Below are 22,361 nucleotides of genomic sequence, written 5' to 3'. Positions count from 1 at the left end.
TCCCTTAGTTTTTTTTTTTTTTTTTAAGATTTGTTTATTTACTTACTTGATTAAAAAAAAGATTTATTATTTATTTGACAGAGTGCACAAGCAGGGAGAGCAGTAGAGGGAAAGGGAGAAGCAGGCTCCCCACAGAGCAGGGAGCCTGATGCAGTGCTCTCTATCTTAGGACCCTGGGATCATGACCTGAGCCAAAGCCAGACACTTAACTGACTGAACCACCCAGGCATCCCTATTTATTTGAGAGAGAGAATGAGCAGAGGAGAGAGAACATGAGCAGGGGGAGGGGCAGAAGAAGAGGGAGAAGCTGACTCCCTGCAGTGCAGGGAGCCTGATGCAGGGCTCCATCCTTTAACTCCAGGATCATGAGCTGAGCCATATGTGGCTGTACCTGCCTTTTAGTTTGTTGATTGTTTCCTTTGCTGTGCAAAACCTTTTTATCTTGATGAAGTTCCAATAGTTCAGTTTTGCCTTTGTTTCCCTTACCTTTGGACCTGTGTCTAGCAAGAAGTTGTTGCGGGCAAGGTCGAAGAGGTTGCTGCCTATGTTTTCTGGGGTTTTGATGGATTCCTGTCTCACATTTAGGTCTTTCATCCATTTTGAATTTACTTTTCTGTATGGCATAAGAAAGTGGTCTAGTTTCATTCTTCGGCCTGTGGCTGGCCAATTTTCCCAACATCCATTTGTTGAAGAGACTTTTTTCTGTTGGATATTCTTTTCTGCTTTGTTGAGATGAGTTGACCATAGAGTTGAGGGTCCTTTTCTGGGTTCTTTGTTCTGTTCCATTGATCCATGTGTCTGTTTTTGTGCCAGTAACATACTGTCTTGATGATCACAGCTTTGTAATACAGCTGGAAGTCCGGAATTGTGATGCCTCCAGCTTTGATTTTCTTTTTCAACATTCTTCTAGCTATTTGGGATCTTTTCTGGTTCCATACAAATTTTAGAATTGTTTGTTCCAGCTCTGTAACTTATCACTCTTTATATAAGAGCTTATTACTAGATATTCTCTATTTGTCCTGTTTATACACCTAATTGAATAATTGTCTTTTCCTGTTAGCATTCATATTGGTCTGAATTTTCTGTTTTCTTCCTTTTAGAAATCTTTCTAGAATTTCAAGAGATCACTGGATATTAGAATTTGCAAACATAATTAAAGAGTAATTACTATTTATGTTCCTTTAGATACACCTAAGCAACATAACCAAGAAAATGATTGCAGGAGAGCCAGTGATATACCGGAAACTATACATGGTCTAGCCAACAGGTAAAACAAAGGGAATTTTCATACTGATTTTTTCCCCTCCTTCATTAATTTAGTTTCATCTTTACCTAATTCCAAGCTTCCCTACAATGAGGTTGTCTGTAATTTTCTCATAACCAGAGAATATTTTCCCACTGTAGATCCACATTTTCAGGAAAGATATACTACATTTTTTAAAAAAGAAGTTTTAAATTTTTATTTATTTATGATAGTCACAGAGAGAGAGAGAGAGAGAGAGAGAGGCAGAGACATAGGCAGAGGGAGAAGCAGGCTCCATGCACCGGGAGCCCAATGTGGGATTCAATCCTGGGTCTCCAGGATCGCGCCCTGGGCCAAAGGCAGGCGCTAAACCGCTACGCCACCCAGGGATCCCAATATACTACATTTTTGATACATAGGCATTTTCCCCCCTTCTTTTGTGTATTTAAATGTTGGGATTCATAGGGGATTATCTAATATCTGAAGATAAAAAGCATGTTTGGAAATTACCTAATGTAGGCTTGGGAATTTTTGCCTTTTTGTGTCTCTGAACTTCTTTGAAACTGCTTGTGCCTGTTGACTAAATCCAAGAGTTTAAGAGCTTTTGATATCATCTACTCTCCTAGTTTTCAGACTGTTCTGCAGCACCCCCTGGTGCTGTGGATGCATCTGATTTAGCCTGTTGCTGCCTCTAGCTTTTTTCCACTTCAACCTGACCAGCTAGTTCTTTTATCTGTGATATATGTTGGGGATTTTGTATGCCATTTGATAAAAAGAGTTCCATGCTTTAAAAAAGAAAAAAGAGAAGACTTCCTGATTTAATCTAATCCCCTAATTTTTAACATATGAGAAAACCAAACCTTAGTTTACTATGATATCCTTCAGGAGTGTTCTTATTTTCTTTATTGTCTGTTTTCTTTATTATCATTTTTTGGCTCTTAGAACAGATGGCTTATTTTGTAAACAGAAATCTCTAGGGGATCCTTGGGTGGCTCAGCAGTTTAGCGCCTGCCTTTGGCCCAGAGCATGGTCCTGGAGTCCAGGGATTGAGTCCTGCGTCGGGCTACCTGCATGGAGCCTGCTTCTCTCTCTCTGCCTGTGTGTCTGCCTCTCTCTCTTTCATGAATAAATAAATAAAATCTTTAAAAACAAAACAAAACAAAAAACCCCCCAAAATCTCTAAATGTATGTAATCTATTTGGGGAATATATATATTCTTTCTTGAAAAGTATTATTAAGTAGCAATCAAGTACAGACATACCGAACAAGGTGTTTTTTTGTTTTTTGTTTTCTGACTACTCTGACCTTATAAATAAGGGTCTTTCAGTCCAACTTCTCCATGTAATTCAGGCACAGATATGGAAATAAATTACTTAAGTAATTCTTTTTTTTTAAGATTTTATTTATTCATGAGAGACCCACAGAGAGAGGCAGAGACATAGGCAGAGGCAGAAGCAGGCTCCCTGTGGGGAGCCTGATGTGGGACTCGATCCTAGGGCCCCGGGATCACGACCTGAGCCATAGCAGATGCTCAACCACTGAGCAACCTAGGTGTCCTACTTGTGGAAGATTTATATTTTTATTCTTATATCTGGATGTTATGTTGATTTTTGGAGTCCCTAAAGAAAAATAGTGAAATCTATTGTGAAAACTTGACATTGAAGAGATAGTGAAGTTACTGGGTTTCACTGTTTATCCTATTATTACTGTTCTTAAAGCATGCTAGAGGGTAATAGTTGATGCTTCCCAACTTCAGTTGTGGTTTTGGTTTGTCTTTCCTTGAGAGAGCAAATGAAATATTTGATTAAGGTCTGCTGCTGGACTAAAGATTGATGGAGGTAGTAGCTTGATTCATAGATCATAGATCAGGTTTTATTTATGAACTTCATTGAGCTTGAAGATTTTTGAAGTAAAATTCTATACTAAGATACACTATCAGAATTCTTTTTTTTTTTTTAAGATTTTATTTATCCATGAGAGACAGAGAGAGAGAGAGGGAGAGAGGCAGAGACACAGGCCGAGGGAGAAGCAGGCTCCATGCAGGGAGCCCGACGTGGGATGTGGGACTGGATCCCAGGTCTCCAGGATCACGCCCTGGGTTGAAGGCGGCGCTAATCCACTTAGCCACCCGGGCTGCCCGATGCTATCAGAATTCTACCAGTTTCAGATACTTAGCCCCTAAGAATTTAGCTCAGGTGGAATTTTCTTAGTATAGGAAAACGAGGTTGTATTAATTATAATTTGATTTCCAGATTTATACTTCTAAGCTTTTAGATCTTTTAATTATTTTCTGATACTTTAATTGTAGGTTTGGGATTTTGAAGAGGGACAGTTTAGCGGAAGGCTGTCGGTGGTGAGGGATAAATAAATGCTCATGGGATATGAATGATTATTGCTGCTTTATAGCAAAACAGAAGAAAGGTGAAGAATTGAGTCATGTGGAAATAAGGTTTTTTCCTCAGAATTCTTTACTGTAAAGATATTTTGTAATAAAATGTTTCATTAGTAATGTGTAATATAGATAGACTATACTGAAAATAATACCTCTTTTTTTAAACATGTAGTTCAGCTGTTATTTGTAATGGTATCTTATATCAGTATCAGTGTAGTTAATTTGGAAATTCGTATGTGGATATGATCAGGACCGCTGTTCACTTAAGAAACATAGAAATAATGTGGTTTTTACAGTGTGTTATTAGCCCTTTCATATGCACTTGTCACTCATAGGTACCAAAATAGAAGTAGTCTTCTCCTTTAGTCTCATGGCAGTTTTTTTTTTTTTTTTTAAGATTTTATTTATTTATTCATGAGAGATGCAGAGAGAGAGAGAGGGAGAGAGAGGCAGAAACACAGAGGGAGGAGCAGGCTCCACGCAGGGAGCCCGATGTGGGACTCGATCCTTGGACTCCAGGATCACACTCTGGGCCAAAGGCAGGCACTAAACCGCTGAGCCACCCAGGGATCCCCCTCATGGCAGTTTTTGATCAGAGTGAGCTGATGGAGGCTTCACCGCACTTTAAACGAGAATTCAGTGATTGGTGATGCCTTTGCTGTGCACTGTGGGCACTACCCTTCTTTGCAGTGGTTTCTGGCAGGGAGGATTCCCTGATATTTGTGGTGTGGGCGATGCAGTTCTAGACCTTTACCCTTCACAGTTTCTCCTTTATTGTGTTTCAGAGATTGGGCAGTATTATCTTGAGTGCATGCCAACTTAATTTCTTTAGCCTTAGAAATTCTAATCTCATATCTTACTCAAAATTTTTTATAATTTCTGTTTGTTACTTCTTTGTTAATTTTAGGTATATTGGAACAACAAAATAAAAATGAAGAATAATTAGTTAAAATTTCTAGGGCAGCCCGGTGGCCCAGCGGTTTAGCGCCCCTTTGGCCTGGGCCTGATCTCTTGCATGGAGCAAGATCCATGCAAGATCCTCCCTGCATGGAGCCAGATCCCTACAAGATCCTCCCTGCATTGAGCCTGCTTCTCCCTCTGCCTGTGTCTCTGCCTCTGTCTCTCTCTCTCTCTCTGCCTCTCATGAATAAATAAAATAAAACATTAAAAAAAATTTCTAACAAATCACTTATTAGACTTTGCAAGTTGTCTTTTTGGGCTTTATTTACAAACATGTAAATTTAATCCACTTAAAATTTTCTAGACGTCAATATTCGTAAGTACAGTTTTTTGTGTGTGTATGTTTTCTTAACATTATATTACTGATTTTTCCTGATAATGGTTTATGACATTTATTTTTAGATTTTTATGTTTTCCTCAATTTTTTTACTGCTATAAAAAAGTGTTGTTTCTTATTTTATTTTGGATATACTCTTTCCTTAGTGTAAATTTCCATTGTGGGATCAACACCCTCTGTCTTTATCTTTCACAGTGCTAGGATTTTATGGGACTCAATTCTGACATAGTAAGTGGGTAGAGAGTAAGGACTGAGTCAAGGCTGCTTTAAAGTTGGCTTAGATTGAGATGTTAGCAGGGCTAATACCATGTTGCCAATTCAGAAAAGGGAGAGAGGAAGGTAGAGAATATGTTCCCATTTTTTTCTTTTAAAAATGATCTGTAAGGGGATCCCTGGATGGCTCAGCGGTTTAGTGCCTGCCTTCGGCCCCGGGCATGATCCTGGAGTCCCGGGATTGATCGGCTCCCTGCATGGAGCCTGCTTCTCCCTCTGCCTATGTCTTTGCCTCTCTCCCTCTCTCTGTGTCTCTCATGAATAAATAAATAAGATCTTTAAAAAAAAAAAAAGAAAAAAAGAATGATCTATAAGAATGATCCAAATAGAAAAATTTGGAGCATCCATCTTTTGAACCTCATGCTCAGGTGACGTCTATTTGTTGATTCAGTCAATCCATCAGTTGGTTATAAACATGTATTGCACTGCCAGTACCAGGCACTGAGTTCCTGGTAATAACTAGGAAGTTCAGTCTTTGTTCTCCAGGAACTCACAATCTGATGGTGGCATCATAGATTGCTAGCCCTGTTTCAGAGGGCGCGCTTGCTTTGCTTGCTTGCTTGCTTGCTTGCTTGTTTGTTTGTTTGTTTGTTTATTTATTTATTTATTTATTTATTTATTTATTTATTTATTTCAGAGAGAGAGGTAGAGACACAGGCAGAGGGAGAAGCAGGCTCCATGCAGGGAGCCCAATGTGGGATTCGATCCCGGGTCTCGATCCCAGGTCTCTAGGATCAGGCCCTGGGCTGAAGGCGGCGCTAAACTGTTAAGCCACCTGGGCTGCCCTGATCATTTTAATGTTACTTTTTGGAGAAATTAAGATAAAGTCAACTAGATGATTAATTTTTTCCTTTGACATCTAAATTATATCCTGTCAAGGCAAAGTTGAGCTTGAGCAGTTTTAGTGATCTTGCATTGTATTTGGCAGGTAGATGATGATTCCAAGGAGTGTGTATTTGAAAAAGTTTGAAAAAGCCTATTTGCTGTTACATAAATGTTTTAAGGCTATTAATTTTATACTTCTGGTTATGAACAGAAAGCAAAGCACCAACATGCTTGATACTGAAAGTGATCTCTGTGGTAATCTTGCCTTTTGTATTACCTGGAGTAGAAAAGCTTTGACCAGTGATAGACCTCATCCATCTATGATTGAATTTGAAAGCTCTTTCAAGATGAAGCTGAAGTTTCATCACTTTGAGGGCTTTAAAAATTTAACCACTTGCTTTGTAATTGATGTGTAAGGTTTTTATGTTTATCCACAGGAGACAGAGAATCTAAAAGAGTAATGAATGCTATGTGTAGAATGCAGCAGACTTAAACTAAACAACCTTATGACTTTTAACTAACATATGTGCTATTGTGCAAGATTCAGAATAAGAGAAATTGATTTTGAACATGAAAGATCAAAATCTTAAAGTCTCTGTTACAGTTAAATTCTGTGATCTGAAAAGCCTAAGGATGATAAAATTTTAGTTAATTGAATTTGTGTTTACTATGTACTCAAGTTCATCAAGTCATTCAACTTTGTAAAAAAAGTTGTCTTAAAATATATAGTGGTCAAGAAAATATTTACTGTTCGGGAGGCTGATACACAAATGGAGCTGAAGTACTGCTCTGATTGTCACCATACCTCCCTAGAATAAACTGCCTTTTGATGACCGGGACGAATTGAGGGAAATCGTAACGGACAGATACGGGGCAGACAGGTTTTTTTTTTTTTTTTTTGTTATTCAGATATAGCAAGTGAATAGAATTCTTTACTGTATGTAACTCGGATTTGTGATTTTTTTCCTTTTAGAAATGCTTCTTTCCTGTCACAGCCAGTTTCATTGTCAGATAGAAACAGCGTTAGATTACTTGAAAAGGTATATTTTAAAACCATTTTTAATCTTGATCACATTAACTTATGTTAAACTGTTATTTTTGCTGATATCCTAATTAATTTGTATTTACATATTTCCTATTGCTTCTAAACAGAAATATTGGAATTATTTAATTGTTCCAGTGAACATAGAATTTCATAATAATGTTAGCTTTTTATAGGTTTGTGATAACTTAAGAACCTCTAATGAAGATCAGCTGCAATGCAATCATTAGTTTTAACATTACATGTTTGTCTTCTTCAGGACATGAAGATAAGAACTCCTAGAAAAGGAAATGAAACACTTTCTAACAAGACACCAAAATTTGAAATGAAAAATTCTACATCGTCAGATACTGCAAGTACAGAGAATACTACATTTGGAGGGTCTCTGCCACCTAAAAATAGGGATCCATTTCAAAAAGAGCAGGATCATTTGGTAGAAGAGGTTAGAAAAATATTGTAATACATACACTGAAATATCTTTTATTTTCTCATTGGCATTGGGATTGTAAGTGAAGTTATAGTTAATTATTGATTAACTGGGGTTAATTTGGGAAAGGAGAGCACAGAAAATGAAAATCATGGTTAAAGCAAAACTGGACTTCCCAGAAAGTAGAAATAGATTTAATATAGATCATGATTTAGAACCGATGTCTGATTCTATAAATATCCAAAAGTATAAAAATAATACTAGTATGATATTTTTGGAATTAACGATTATATAAATTGTTAGATAAATACACCCAATGATTATGTTCTATTAAAATAATCTTTTTTTTTTTTTTTTAAGATTTTATTTATTTATTCATGAAAGAGAGAGAGAGAGAGAGAGGCAGAGACACAGGCAGAGGGAGAAGTAGGCTCCATGCAGGGAGCCCAATGCAGGACTCGATCCTGGGACTCCAGGACCACGCCCTGGGCCGAAGGCAGGTGCCAAGTTGCTGAGCCACCCAGGGATCCCCAAATAATCTGCTTTTAAAAAAATAATAATGTTTGTTACTTAGCCAAACTTCCTCTTTTTTTGAATATTAAGGACAAAGACTATGTAATATATTATCACTAAGCATAGTGTTTGTCCTCCTTTCTAAATATTTAAAAAGCCATTAAATGCATCATTGTTCGTGATTTTGGTTTTCCTGACAAGAGACTTTACACTGGCAAGTAACTACATAATGCTACTATTGCTCGATAGTCAAATTGTACTATTTACTGCAGAAGTGTATACAAATACTCAAGCCATTCTCTAATGTTATTTTTATTAGTCTCCCATAACATCCCTTAGCATTGTTTGAATTTGGGTAAGGAGCCTGAAAATAAATCAGCTACTTCATATTCTTGAGAGACTGAAAGAAAAATTTGGTTTAGTACATACTGATTCAGGTATTGGAGTTCCCTCCTTTATTTCAATCTTGATCAAAGTAAGTGAAAAATGTCCAAATATGAGGGCTGGATATCAGTCATTTTCTTGTTTGTTAACATGAGGAGGTTGGACCCTTTTCTTGGTCTATAAATACTTTAAAATCTCTCAGGTTTATATTATTTCTCTTTATTGGTTGATGGAATCCACGTAAGAGATGGTCAGTCATTCTGTTTTCTTTCCTGATGTGGAAAGAGAGACATTTTCAATTAGAAGAATTTATATTAGCAGTAAAATTGGATGGATTAGAAGAAGAGAGTCATAAAATCTCATATAGCTCTGAAAGTGAAGTGAAATTAATTTTCTTTAATAGTGTCTGTGACAAGAAATATTTAGTGTTTGAATTATAAGAAATCCTATTTTCATAGGGGAGGGTAAGTGGGGGGTCATTTGATTATGGTTGTAGGAAGGTTTTTTTAGTGCTCTTGGGGCAGTTTTTTTTGGGGGGGCAGTTTTTTAAATGTGTATGTTTTTTGTCTTTCAGTTTTATTGAAATTTAATTAATGAAGTTGTTTTTTTGATATTGTATACTTTATCTATTTTAGAATGTATTCCTATGCCTTGTTTACTAATTTTTGTCTGATAATGAGGTTTCTGGCAAAGATATAATGTTGTCAGAGTGTATTTCATTTGTTAATAGAGGTTACTGTGCAAATAGGTTATATTTAAGAGGAATCTGCTTTAAAAGTAGTTATTTTAGCAGATATAGAATTATCAAGTTCACAGATGTGGCGTATAGTAGCTTATGTCACTGTGTCATCAGGACTACCTCTGAATCTTCTCAAGTATTAAGATTTTTACCTTTCCTCTATAATGGGATATCCAGTTAAGATAAGAAGGGAGGAAACAGTTTTGTGTTTAATTTTCCTTCAGAAAATTGTGCCTAGATAGACTATATGGAGTGACTGGGAGCTGTGTTTTTGAGCGGCTTTTTGTGCCATTTGCTGTGGTAGGGACTGCTGACCATCAGGTGCTGATTTGTTCTTATCAGGGCTTTTGTTGCATTCTACCAAGGAGGATGGTAATTTTTGCTTACCTTTTCTATTTTAGGTTGCAAGGGCAGTTTTATCGGATTCACCACAGCCCTCTAATGGAAAAGAAGTAAAATTAGAGGAAATATTTGATTCTCTAGTTTCTAACCCATTCTTAACAAGGAAACAAATTCCCCGAACGCCAGAAAACTTGAGTAAGTTAATGATTTCTATCACTTATTTTTTCTTAGACATTACTACTGTTAGATCTGTGGCCTGACATATCTTCTGGAAACTCAGTTTAAAATTCTTTTTCTCCATCTTTCACTTTAGTGGCAATGTTTTGTTTTGATGTAAGGGACTTTTACTGAAGTATTAATTGTGGGTGTTCTCATAGCTATTGCAGTGTTTAAGCAGTATTATTTTGCCCTGATACTCTGCAATTTTGTTGTTGTTTTACTTGGCTCTTTCTTAGAAAATACTTGAGCACTTTTAAGACCCCCTCTGCCTCCACATCTGACCTGTGATCAACATTTATAGAGTATATAGTCTGTGTCCTTACAGTCAGCAGCCAGCAACATTAGCCAAAAATTGTGTGTATAGAAATCTTTTCTACCCCTCCCAAGCTAGCTAGATGCCCAGTACTTTTTTCTTACAACCTTTAATCTGTGTTGGCAAAATTCTGAAATTGTCCATGTGGCACATCATCCTGGTTTAATTAAATATAATTTCCATTTTGCTGCTAGAAACAACGTATTTGAAGTTAAATTGATTAAATTCAGGTTGAACCTAGCCACAGACTAGATCAGTGGTCAGCAGACAACAGGCTATGAACCAAATCTACCTTGCCCTGTGTGTTTTTGTAAATAAAGTTGTATTGAACATAGCCTTGCTGATTTGTCAGTATATTGTTTATGATTGCTTTCATGTTCCAATGGCAGAGTTGAGTAGTTGCCACAGACTAGTGGCCTGCAAAACCTAAAATATTACCATCTGCTCTTTAGAGAAAAAGTTTGCTGAACTCTGGCTTAGATGAATAAGAAAACATCTTTTCTTGTTCATGTAATTTGTATGTATTGTGTGAAAGTATATGCACATTTCAGGGACAGCTTTTGTTATTTGTGATCAGTTGGAGAAGGAGTTCTTTGATGTTGGTCTTTTGGTTTGTTGTAGAGTCTTGTCATCCAGGGGACATATCTGTGGAACATGTATTGAGTCAGTAGCTTTATGTTGAGCACTTGAAATTAAACTTTTAATTGCATGCTCTGTTTGGGAATATTAGTAAATTGTGTTTTCCTCCCCTTTATTTAATCAGTAAGTGAAATTAGGAGTTCATGGAGAAAAGCTGTTGAATTGGAAGATAACAGAAGTACAGAATCAATTCAGATGGATACTCAACATAGAGAAGTATTGCCAGAATCCTTACCTGTGTTGCATAATCCAAGAGAATTTAGCAAAACCAGCTTTCTCTCAGCAAGCACTGTATCGAATTCTAGCCATTCCCATTTGCCGGAAGAGAAAGTTGTTTCAGATTGCCTCAAGTGTGTGCCTCAGAAACATACAGTGACCAGTCATACAGGTGGACCATCAATACAAAATCAGTCAGATTTGTTAAGTAAGAAAGTAATGTGCAAGCAAGATTTGGAGGGTGCAGCGTTACAGAACAAGCTTTTAGAAACTAGCCGAATAGAGACATTCTCCCCTGCTACAGGTAATAGGAGAGTTGTGATGGGTAGCAGTGAGGAGGAGACTTCCCTTGACCACTTGCAAGCTTCTTATAAGGAACCTTTCATGCATAAAAGTATGTTATGGGACTCTTTTCAAGTATCAAGTGGAATTAGTTCCAGGAGTTTAAAGGATATTGATTTTGGCATATTACATGAAACTCTTCCAGAAGAAGTTGGTAACCTAAGTCTTAATAGCTCCAGTAGTACAGAGGCCAATTTTAAACTGGAACCAAGTAGTCCTTTGCACAGTAGCATTTTTCCAGAAGATGTGGGAGAAAGACCAGCTACTCCAGGATCAGACTGTAATTTACAGGCTATTTGCCGTAGATATGAAGCTCTGAAAAAATCTCTCTCCAAGAAAAGGGAAGAAAGTGGCCTTTCCAATCCTGAAACACTTGGAAGACACAAACCAGAATTGAGTCCTACTCCCAAAAACATGCAAACAGATGATATGCTTGACTTTTTAGACAGTCATGATATGCATGTTGACTATACAAAACCATCTTTATGCATGTCCCTTGGTGAAAGAAAACGGTCTCTTTCACCACTAATTAAGTTTTCTCCAGTGGAACAAAGATTGAAAACTATAATACCATGTAGTCTTGGAGAACTTCTACCTAATTTAAAAGGTAAGATTGAATCAGACCTGTGTGTATTGACCTATTGAATTTTTCTCTTAGCCTCTTTTAACAGTAGTATGCTTAAATGCTACATGGTTTTTATTGTTAATGTGACAAAATGTGCTCTTCCTTGACTAAGATGAGAAGAGTGAACCTATCACTTATGTGGGTACTTTTAGAATCTCAAGTGATGATGGCTATATAGTTTACAGTTAGTGTGGGATGGGTAGAAAACAACCAAACCCCTGAAACCTACTGTTTTTATAAATACAGACTATCAAAAGTAAACCTCATCAAAATCTTGGCTAGTGGAAGATGGTTCTAAAAATGGGTTGAGTAACACTATGCATGTTAAATATCATTCTTGTGATAATATTTGTAATTTTTTTTTGAAATAAATTTGAGCATGTTGGGTGACAAAACAAGATAGGTTAGTGTATTAGTTTCCTGGGGCTGCCATACAAAGTATCACAAACCAGGTAGCTTAACACAACAGAAATTTGTTGTCCCTGGAGGCAAGTTCTGAAGGCTAGAATCTAGAATCAAGGTTTTGGCAGGACTGTGGTCCCTCTGAAGCCACCAGAGGAAGATCTTTTTTGCCTTTCCCAGTTTCTAGTAGCCCTAGGTGTTCCTTTGCTTGTAGCACAGCTCTGATTTGTCTCCATCTTCATGTGGCTTTCTCCTCTTGTGTGTCTATATGGTTTCTTTATAAAGCCACCAGTCATACAGGATTAAGTGCCCACCCTAGTTCAGAATGACCTCATCTTAACGGATTATATCTTTAGTGACCCTCTTTCCAAATAAGGCCATATTCTGAGGTACTGGGGTTGGAACTTCACAATATCTTACAGGGGGACCCAGTTCACAGAACAGCATTAATAATTATTGTAGCTGGATAATGGATACATTGGGTTAATGATAATTCTCTTTACTTTTCTATGTTGAAAATTTTCATCATAGAGATGAAAAAAAAACCCCTGCTGTTAATGCATGTTAGAGCAAATAAAGATCTGGTGATAAAATTAATTATATATCACTCTGGTTTGCCCATGATAATTAAACACTGGTATGTTGAAAAGTATTCTAAGAGGGGTATATTCTTTGGAGAAAAGATACCTCAGTGAGAATAATGGTAATTTTTATTATAGTTTTATTACAGGTATTTTTCTTATAAATATATAATTGCATGTGAACATTTTTAAGAAGACTGAAATTTGCTACTATTTGGAATCTGTCCTATTTAATTTTTTCTTTGTAATGTTTGATTATCTTTTTCTCTTTTTTAAAATCACCCTTGCAGAAGAAGAAATCTTGAATAAGACCCTTGATGCAAATGAATTTCAGTCGGACTTGAAAAGATGAAGCAGAAACCCAGATAATTTAATGACTATGATGTACTTAAATTTCAAGCAGTGTCACAGGATAAAAACAGACTTATAATTTAAATAAATGTTGAAAGTAAAACTTTTTTTCAAGGTCTAAAATATCCTAAATAATGCCTTTTAGCAAACATTAGTTTTTACGTAGAGAGTATGTTTGGATTTTTTTTTGTATGGATCTGAGGTTAAAATGTGAAGTATTTGGGAAGCAGACATTAGGTTTTGTGAAGACATTTTGATTCCTTGAATAATTTGTAAGCATTAAGTAAATAGCAAAGTATTAGTTTAATTTATTACATTATAATTTCAGTTAACATAAATATAAGTGGTTTTTGATGTACTTTTATTAATTGGTTAACATAATAACCATTGAATACTGATCTTTCATTTTAGGGAAATAATGTAACTTATTGTTTCTTTATGAAACATTATAGTACTAACCAAAAAAAGTGAGGAGAGTAGTACCTTGGGATGTGTAGTCAGGGTGAGTAAGTTTAAGTTTAGGAAAGCTCTATGCAGGCTTAATTATTATTTAAGTATTAAGTTAGTCCTGGAAAATGTGTAATTGAATATGTATGTGATGATAGGTGAAGGACTGGCGCAGAATGAATTTAGAAGAAAGGAAAAAAATGGAAGATGTCTAGATACTTTTAAAAGGAACACTGTCAAACTATAAATCCATTCAATGGGTTGTACAGGTTTATATTTAGTCTAATTTAGACTTTGAGAATTTAACCCTAGTTTTATATTTTAACGAAAAAAAAGTAAAAATTTATTAGTCTCTTGTTGGTTTAAGGGGGGGGGGTTAGGAAAAGCAGTGAATTTTGATTGTTTTACTTTCCTTCTCAAAAAACATCAGTATGCCACTATGAATAGCCTCAAAGTAAGTTGGAGAAAACTGAATTCAGGGTACTTGTTCAGTGTCACAGTTATGTCAGTGGTGAAGCTAGGATTCAATCCTATTTTCCTTCTTTACTATATCACAAGACCTTCTCGAAGTTACTAATAGGCTAGGATAAAGGATATGGCCACAGGAATTGGCCCCCTGTTGACCTTCTGGACTATGTGGAAGTCAGATGTGAGGCCTCACTCTCATGATCCTCGAAGAGAGCTTGTCTCTACCATCCCAGTGTATGCCATTGCTCTGTGTGAACCAGGAGCAATGAGCATGGACTGGAATGGTGGTAGCACCTATGGTACCCCTCTGTCTAGTCCCAGTTTTTACCACCAAAACCTTGTCTGTTTGTCAAGAAACTGGTAAAGAGAGGAGAAAAGTTGAAGGGAAGGGTTCTGGAGGTGGATGGGCTTGATCTTTCTTCACTCCTTTTGGGCTTTTTAAGTTGTCTGATCCCAATTTGAAGGCCAGTCTTCTTGTGAGAAAAAAACAAGAAGAGCACATACACTAACTACCTTATTTGCAGTGGAAAACAAAGAGGACGAACAGTTTCTCCTAGGGGGCTATGTTCGTTTATTAGTTAATACAACAAATCACGAACTGTAGATCTATCTCCTGTAGAAACTATCCTGTACTGTACCATAAGAAAACCCACTAAACCTGTAAATCCAAATTTAATGTATTAGGGAGGAGGTAGGGTTATTAGCATCTACAACGTGTTGGGGCCATTCCTAGAAATTAATACATATTGTTTCATTTAATTGTCCTAACTTTTAAGATAGTGATTATTATATCTATTCTTCAGACAATGATACTGAAGCTAGGGAGGGAGCTTAAATGACTTGTCTAAGAGGGACTCAAGGAATCATTGGAGATATATCCTAAAAACTGTAGATTCTGTAGGTCTAAAATGGGGATTAAAAAATCTATATTTTAAATATGTTTCCCTGATAATTCTTAGGCTCACTTAAGATATTTAGAAACACTGCTAGGGAATACAGTCACATTTAGCTCTGGGGTACCTTAAAGAAGCAAGTATATTATTACATATGTACTGCTTTAGAGGTTAATTGAAAAGGAAGTGCAAGTTCACCATTAAGGGTGGGAAGCCCTTAATTACTGAGAATCAAAAGATCAAAATGTCTATGGACAGTATAGATTTACAAAAACCACATTGTTAAGTGAGTTGTACCTGTGATAGGTTGGGAGTTTTGGCATTCTTTCCTGTCCTTTATATGCCAGTGGTATAAACAAAAATATCTCCTATCTATCATTTTCTCCCAAACCATCATGATTATGACTTAACTGCCTTCTGGCTCTTCCCTCTCCAGTATTGCCTGCATAGTTACCTTTTGACTCTAAGGGACTGTTTTGATCACTTAGTTTAAAAAATTCCAGTAATGGTTTATTGCTAATTCTAGAACAGAGTTAAAATTTAAAGACATACATCGTCCCCTACGTGGAGTCCTCTATTTCTCCTTATACTATTGTCCCCTGCCACCTTTTTAAAACTCAACTGCTTTGGTGAGCGTGGCTCCTTAGAAATCGTAATTCACAATTATAGCTCTTTAGGGCTCAGACCTAATGTTACTTTCTCCTTTTTTTTTCATTCAAAATCAGCAAAAATAAAATTTAATTGTGCGCCGCAGGTGTGGGCAGTCCGTCCTTCCTTGGGAAGGTCCGCCAGCCGTCTTGAGGGAAAGCATCCCTGTTCTTCCTGCAGACGGGCGGGCGCCTCCAGGACCGGGATGGCTGGCCCCTGGGGTGGGCCACCTCAGCCCCCGGGAGGGGGTTGGATCCGAAGAGGCGAGGTGCGCAGTGGGGCCCCGGCACTTTCCTAGGCCCTTGGCTCGCTCCTCGCCGCGGAGGGCTCCAACCTAATCTATCCCTTCCAAACCCATGGACTTACCCCTTCTCTAAGATCTGTAGTTTATCTTTTATTCATTTAGTATTTTTTTCACTTAATGCTTTTACCATATTTTTTCTTGATTGTATGTAATCTTTGCAGTCATACTGATATACATATGGATATATGTGCCTATGTAGATGTGGGAGGTGTGTATCTACCCAACATATTCTCAAAGGTCATGGATCATCTTTAGCAAATACTTAAGTATTGGAATTGTTTTCTTTGACTCCTATGTGATGGGATTAAAATAATGGTAAAGAGTGCTCCTTCATTGCTGTAAATATATTTTTCTCATTACATTCATAGCAGATTATACAGAATGTACCTTGTTTTATTCACTATTTGTTAGATAAAGGTGTGTAAACTGACTTCTGTGTCAACTTGAATGACAAAATGTCCTAATTTTTTGTCCTAATTGTTTTATGTGTTTAAAGAGGACAAGCATGGAATGTTTAACATGAAAAATGTTATCAAGTGGAATAAAGAGTATTTGAGGCTAAAAAAACATTTTGGGGGAATTTAATTGAAAAAAATACAGTATTTTGAAACCATGATCTATGAAATCCATTTTCTCTAAGGGAAAAAAACAGGAATTCTTGAGACCTTTATAAAGGAAACCTTATTTTTTTCCTACTCTTGGAATACTAAATTAAAATGTTTTAAGGACATTTTCCTTAATGTAGAAATACTTGCAAAGGTAAAATTCTCTTTATGTTGCAGATACACAGTTGCTCTTTCTCCTCACACACTGTGCAAGTCAAGTCCACATGCCAACTTTAAAATATTTGTGAGTCCTTTATGGGACTATTTGTAAATATGTTCTATTCACCATAGTCTTGAATAAACATTCAATATTATACCACCTGGCTTTGGAATTTCCTATATAGTATCATAAAGAACCAGGCCTTGTAATTTGTAAAATGATCACATATAAAGGTCTACCAGTAACTTGATCAACAAAAGAAATTTGAGAGGTTAAGTGATTCAGGTAAATGTATTTTGTTACTGCTGTTTTAATTAGGTTTACTAAATATGGTATTTTAAAGTGATTTTAAAAAGGAAATCTATCCTTAAGAGTCGTTTTTTTTTTTTTTTTTTTTTATCTGGAGCCTTTAATTTACTGCCAAAGGCCGTGTTTAGGAGAAGTTAATAACTTACATGTGAATAGCTTCTTGCTCTTCAGGGGTAAGGACTTTGTCAATCCATAGCTGCTGCTATAAAAGCCTTGGAAATGCTTAAGCTCTGTTATATTTAATGTCTGTATACAAAGGGGAATTATGTGAAGGATTATACACCTGAAAAGCTAAGGTTTTTATTTTTTTTAATTTTTATTTATTTTTTTAAAATTTATTTATGATAGTCACAGAGAGAGAGAGAGAGAGGGAGAGACACAGGCAGAGGGAGAAGCAGGCTCCATGCACCAGGAGCCCGACGTGGGACTCGATCCCGGGTCTCCAGGATCGCGCCCTGGGCCAAAGGCAGGTGCTAAACCGCTGCGCCACCCAGGGATCTCCAGCTAAGGTTTTTATGATTAAATTTCCTGTCAATGTTAGAAGTAGTAGGGAGAAGGGAGTAAGGTTAGGAGAGGGGTAGGTCTGTAATTCTACTGCTTAGGTTTAGCTGTAGGACCTTAATAAGGTTTTCTTACCTATTAAAAAATAAAAGTAATCTACTTCAGGTTGTGTGAATTAAATAAGAAAATACACATGAAGCATTTAAGAGTACCTGGCATTTAGTGAGGGTTCAACAGGTTTCAGTCTAGTAATTTGGGAGTAAGCACTTGCAGAGGTGGTGGTGGGAGTTGGGGTGGGGGTGGGTGGGTAGAGGGTGGCGAATGGCTCAGGTAGTGGTATTGATAGCTGATATATAGTACTGAGTATGTGTCAGGCACCATTCTAAATGCTTTCCATTTTTTAATTAAAAAAAAAAACTGTAGGTAGAGCTACTCTTACTACATTTCATGAATGAGGAAACCATGAAATGAAGTACCTTGCTCAGTTCACAGAGCTAGCAAATGAAGGAAGAATAACTCAGCTCGTCTAGCCTCAGAGCCCTTACTCTTAATCGCTCTGCTTACAGCTGCTGTGAACTATCCATAAGGTGATGGGGGCTAGATCACAAAACTGAAATTTATCAGCTAAGCAATACTTGTGGGCAGAGTCTTTAGGTATTAACCACCTTCAAATCATTTCAAATAAGACCATATTTTAAATTGCTAACAGCAAATGTTTATTCATGATTGAAGCCAAGAAGGATTTATAAATGCATTTTAATACCTTGCTGATAAAATAGTAACATTCCATCTTTGCAATCTTGTAAGGAATACAGGAAGAGACTGTAAAGGCTTTAATGTGTATATCTATTATAACCAGGTCATCAGAACACACACACACACACATACACACACACACACACACCACCTACTTTAGTGTTACACCATACCAACTTTTCAGAAAGGCCATCCTGAAGCTCTACTGGATAACTGAGTAAATAGGTTTAAAGTCGGGGGAGGGGGGAGTAGGGAAGAAAGATGGAAGGTAGTAAGCAGCACACATTTCAAAGCTCACTTTTAAGCACACGACATTATTGAAAAAAAAAAAAACAAACAAACGCGGGGGTGGGGAAGGCAATTGAGCATCTTCAGAAAGAGTATTTGGCAATATTCAACGCATCAGGAGGCTGTGCTTGGGGCCATCCACTCTCTCCAGCTTCTCAAAGTGTTTCCTGGCATTGCGAATGTTGATCAGAGTAGCTGCGGAAGGGATCGACGGGTCAGACATAACCACCATCACGTACGTGTTTGAGGTGAAGATGTCGATGAAGGCCGCGAAGTTAGAATTTCGAACTTCCATGCTCTGGAAAGAAGCGGCTAATTTACTGCAGCTCAGCTTGAACTGCTTAATGATGTTGCTGATCTTCTCGAACCGGTGGACATCACGCTGCTCCTTGCACTGGTAATGGGAAATGACCAAGAACGTAGCCCTCTCGAACAGCAGGACTTCGTCGGCCTCAATAATTTGGGCAAAATTCCTGAGGTTCATCTCCAGCTGCTGCACATTGGGAATGAGCTGGTAGACAATACTGGACCAGGCTTTGTAGAGCGTTTCGTCCCAGATGGAGGTTCGAAAACAAGCGCATTCCAGGGGGCGAGACAGACGCCGCAGGTCTTCCTCTCGCTCTTTAAAAATCAGGTCACGCTGATCCTCCTGAACCAGATCCATTTTGTGCACCAGGCAGAAGATTTTGGCATCCGGAGAGTTCTGGAGGATGGCCTCCAGACACGACTGGTAATAATGCATGTCCTTTTCCAGTTCGCGGCTCTCCACGTCAAACACGTAGATCAGCACCTCCACGTTACGGAAGATGTTGTCTCGCTGGCTGGTGAAGTAGTTCTCCATGAAGGTGTCCTGACCGCCGCAGTCCCACAGGTTGAGCACCAGGTTGCCCAGGAATCGGACGTGGGAGTGCTCCACATCGATGGTGGCCCCCAGGCGCCGGGTGTCGCGAGCGATATAGTTCGCAAAGATAATGGACCGCATGCTGGTCTTCCCCGACCCGCTCTTCCCCATCAGCAGCACCTTCTTCTTCATGGCCGTGTTGGGCATCACCCGCCGGGGCCGCCGCGGAATGGGCCTCAGGGCGCGGCCTACCTGCGGCGCGGACGGAGGGCGGGGTCGGGGCGCAGGGGCTCCGCAGGCCCGGCCGTGCAGCCGTGCGGTGCCGGCAGCCGACGGCGGGAGGGCTGGGCCGGAGAGGGCGCGGCGGCGGGAGCTCTCCCTCGGAGGCGAGCGCCCTGGGCGAGGCGGCTGCGAGGCTCCGGGGAACAGCTCGCCTTCCGGGGAGCGCGGCCGCGGCGTCCCGGCTACCACCCACTTCCGGCGGTGGTCTCGCGAGAGCGGCGGGGCCCGGCCCTCGGCCCTCGGCCCTCGGCCCTCGGCCCTCTGCCGCGCGGGCCCTGAGGAGCTGCCGCTTCGGGGCGCCCGGGGCGGGGCGGGGGCGCCCGAGGGATGGAGCGGAGGGGGACCCGCACCGGGCGGCCCGTTGCCCTCTTCGCGCCGGGGGTGCCGTTGCTAGGTGCACGCGCGCGCTCGCTCGGTTACGAGAATGCTGCCATCTCGTGGCCAGATCCGGCTCCCGCCCCAGCCCGGCCCGGGACGGCCCCGGACAGGACAGCCCGGGACAGGACGGGACGGGACAGGACGGGACGGGACGGGACGGGACAGGACGGGACGGGACGGGACAGCCCGGGACAGGACAGGACGGAACAGGACGGGACGGGACAGCCCAGCCCAGGACAGGACGGGACAGGATGGGACAGTCCGGGACAGGACGGGACGGCACAGCCCGGGACAGGATGGGACAGTCCGGGACAGGACGGGACGGGACAGGATGGGACGGGACAGCCCAGCCCAGGACAGGACAGGACGGGACAGGACAGCCCGGGCAGGACGGGACGGGACGGGACAGCCCGGGACAGGACGGGACAGGACGGGACGGGACGGGACAGCCCGGGACAGGACAGGACGGGACGGACGGGACAGGACAGGACGGGACAGCCCGGGACGGGACGGGACAGTCCGGGACGGGACGGGACGGGACAGCCCGGGACAGGACGGGACGGACAGGACGGGACGGACGGGACAGGACGGGACGGGACAGCCCGGGACAGGACAGGACGGGACAGCCCGGGGCAACCCAGCCCAGGACAGCCCAGCCCGGGTCGCTTTCAGAGTGCAGTGCACTTAGGTGGGTCTAGGCCGGGCTGCAGGCAGGTGAAGTGGAGGAAGGCCAGGCTCCGCAGCCCGTGAGGCCTCCCCAGATTCCCAGGTGTGCTGCGCGCAAGCACAGCACACAGAGCACTGCAGATGAGGAAGTGAGACTTGGGGAAGTTAAGTGACTGCCCCGTGCTACACAGTGAGATGGTAGTAAACCCCTACTGGGGGATGCACTGACACCGCCCCCCCTTTTCCCCCCCGCCCCCCCCCCCCCGTGCTTTCTCCATTTGGAAGCAAGCTCCTTTTCCTTTTCTCAGGCTTTGGAATTTATTGTTGGAATCCCAAAGCTCGAGGAAACTGGTATGGAGCTGTGCTGGAGATCCATCCTCATGATAACTCCATGAATAAATAAATGACCTTATGAATAAATAATCTTATTTTCAAGTGAATAAATCAAAGCTTAGAGGGATTAAGTAATTTTACCAAGTTACACATCTATTAAACAATGCAATGCAATTTGTCTTTTTAAAAATATAAATTATATATATTTAAGGTGTACAACGTGATTTGATAACACACAGTGAAATGATTACCGCAGACTAACCTCATAGTTACTTCTCTGTGTGGTGAGAGCACCTGAAATCCACTCCCAGCAGATTTTCTGTATTCGATATACAGTATTGACTACACTCATCCTGTGGTAGGCTAGCTCTCTACACTTATCCTGCATAACTGCAACTTTATACCCTCTGATCAACATCTCCCCATGACCTCCACCTCCTTGTGCCTGGGAACCCCCATTCTGTTCTCTGCTACTATGGATTTGACTTTTAAAGATTCCACATAAATGAGATCCTGCAAGCTTTTTTCTTTCTTTGTCTAGCTTATTCACTCAGCATAATGTCATCCGGGTTCATTCATGTTGTTGGAAATGACACAATCTCCTTTTAAAAGGCAAGAAAATACTCTACTGTATATATAAATCACCATTTCTTAAAAAATTTTTTTAAAAATTTATTTGAGAGAGAGAGTGAAAGTGTGTGTGTGTGTGAGAGAGAGAGAGAGAGCAGGAGCAGGGAGGAGAGGGAGAAGCAGGCTCCCTGGATCCCAGGACCCTGTGATCCTGACCTAAGCCAAGGGCAGACCGCTTAACAGACTGAGCCACCCAGATGCCTCTCTTTCTTTTAATGGTAAAATTTTATTTTAATTTTATGTTTAAAACTTAAAAAAAAAAAGATTTTATTTATGTATTCATGAGAGACACAGAGAGGCAGAGGCATAGGCAGAGGGAGAAGCAGGCTCCCCATGAGGAGCCAGATGCAGGACTCAATCCCAAAACACCAGGATCCCGCCCTGAGCTGAAGGCAGACCCAGCCAGATGCCCCTAATTTTGTGTTTAAAACTTAACACACTTTCAGTTTATTTGATTTTATTCATGAGAAACACACAGAGAGAGGCAGAGACAAAGAGGAAAAAGTAGGTTGCCTGTGGGGAGCCTGACGCAGGACTCGATCCCAGGACCCCAGGATCATGCCCTGAGCTGAAGGCAGACGCTCAACCAGTGAGCCACCCAGGCATCCCCACACACTTGCAGTTTTATGAGCCACCAAGCATGTTCTCTAACATTATTCAACAAGTAGTTAATTAACATAGATTTTA

At 40.1% G+C, this 22,361-nt stretch overlaps 2 protein-coding genes and 1 non-coding gene across 7 annotated transcripts in view; 2 read left to right on the top strand and 1 right to left on the bottom strand.

Annotated features, from left to right (window-relative positions):
* Positions 1-16,844, top strand: part of HAUS6 (HAUS augmin like complex subunit 6) — a 45,765-nt gene extending 28,921 nt beyond the window's left edge. For 4 of the 5 annotated variants that reach the window (XM_025432155.3, XM_035696736.2, XM_049116161.1 and 1 more), the window contains exons 12-17: positions 1,186-1,267; positions 7,004-7,070; positions 7,332-7,514; positions 9,537-9,672; positions 10,773-11,813; positions 13,105-16,844. In XM_025432155.3, coding sequence (XP_025287940.3) covers positions 1,186-1,267; positions 7,004-7,070; positions 7,332-7,514; positions 9,537-9,672; positions 10,773-11,813; positions 13,105-13,166 — 1,571 coding nt within the window. In that variant the 3' untranslated portion in view covers positions 13,167-16,844. The remainder of the gene's footprint in view (positions 1-1,185; positions 1,268-7,003; positions 7,071-7,331; positions 7,515-9,536; positions 9,673-10,772; positions 11,814-13,104) is intronic. The other variant, XM_049116160.1, reaches the window with a different exon arrangement.
* LOC112650610 (small Cajal body-specific RNA 8) lies at positions 6,783-6,913 on the top strand. The gene has a single exon (XR_003130316.1). It is a non-coding gene; the product is annotated as a small Cajal body-specific RNA 8 (non-coding RNA).
* Positions 16,845-18,192: 1,348 nt separating the features above from the next.
* Positions 18,193-19,743, bottom strand: RRAGA (Ras related GTP binding A). Its single transcript, XM_025432158.3, has one exon. It carries the CDS (start codon positions 19,590-19,592, stop codon positions 18,651-18,653), a length of 942 nt encoding a protein of 313 aa, XP_025287943.1. The 5' UTR covers positions 19,593-19,743; the 3' UTR covers positions 18,193-18,650.
* Positions 19,744-22,361: the final 2,618 nt, after the last annotated feature.

Source organism: Canis lupus, chromosome 11, assembly GCF_003254725.2.
Source record: "Canis lupus dingo isolate Sandy chromosome 11, ASM325472v2, whole genome shotgun sequence".
NCBI classification, from domain to species: domain Eukaryota; kingdom Metazoa; phylum Chordata; class Mammalia; order Carnivora; family Canidae; genus Canis; species Canis lupus.
This window is presented reverse-complemented; position numbering and strand designations above follow the sequence as displayed.

Bases quoted from the DNA above. Each gene is read 5' to 3' on its own strand.
- RRAGA (XM_025432158.3), bottom strand. From the start codon at position 19,592: ATGCCCAACACGGCCATGAAGAAGAAGGTGCTGCTGATGGGGAAGAGC.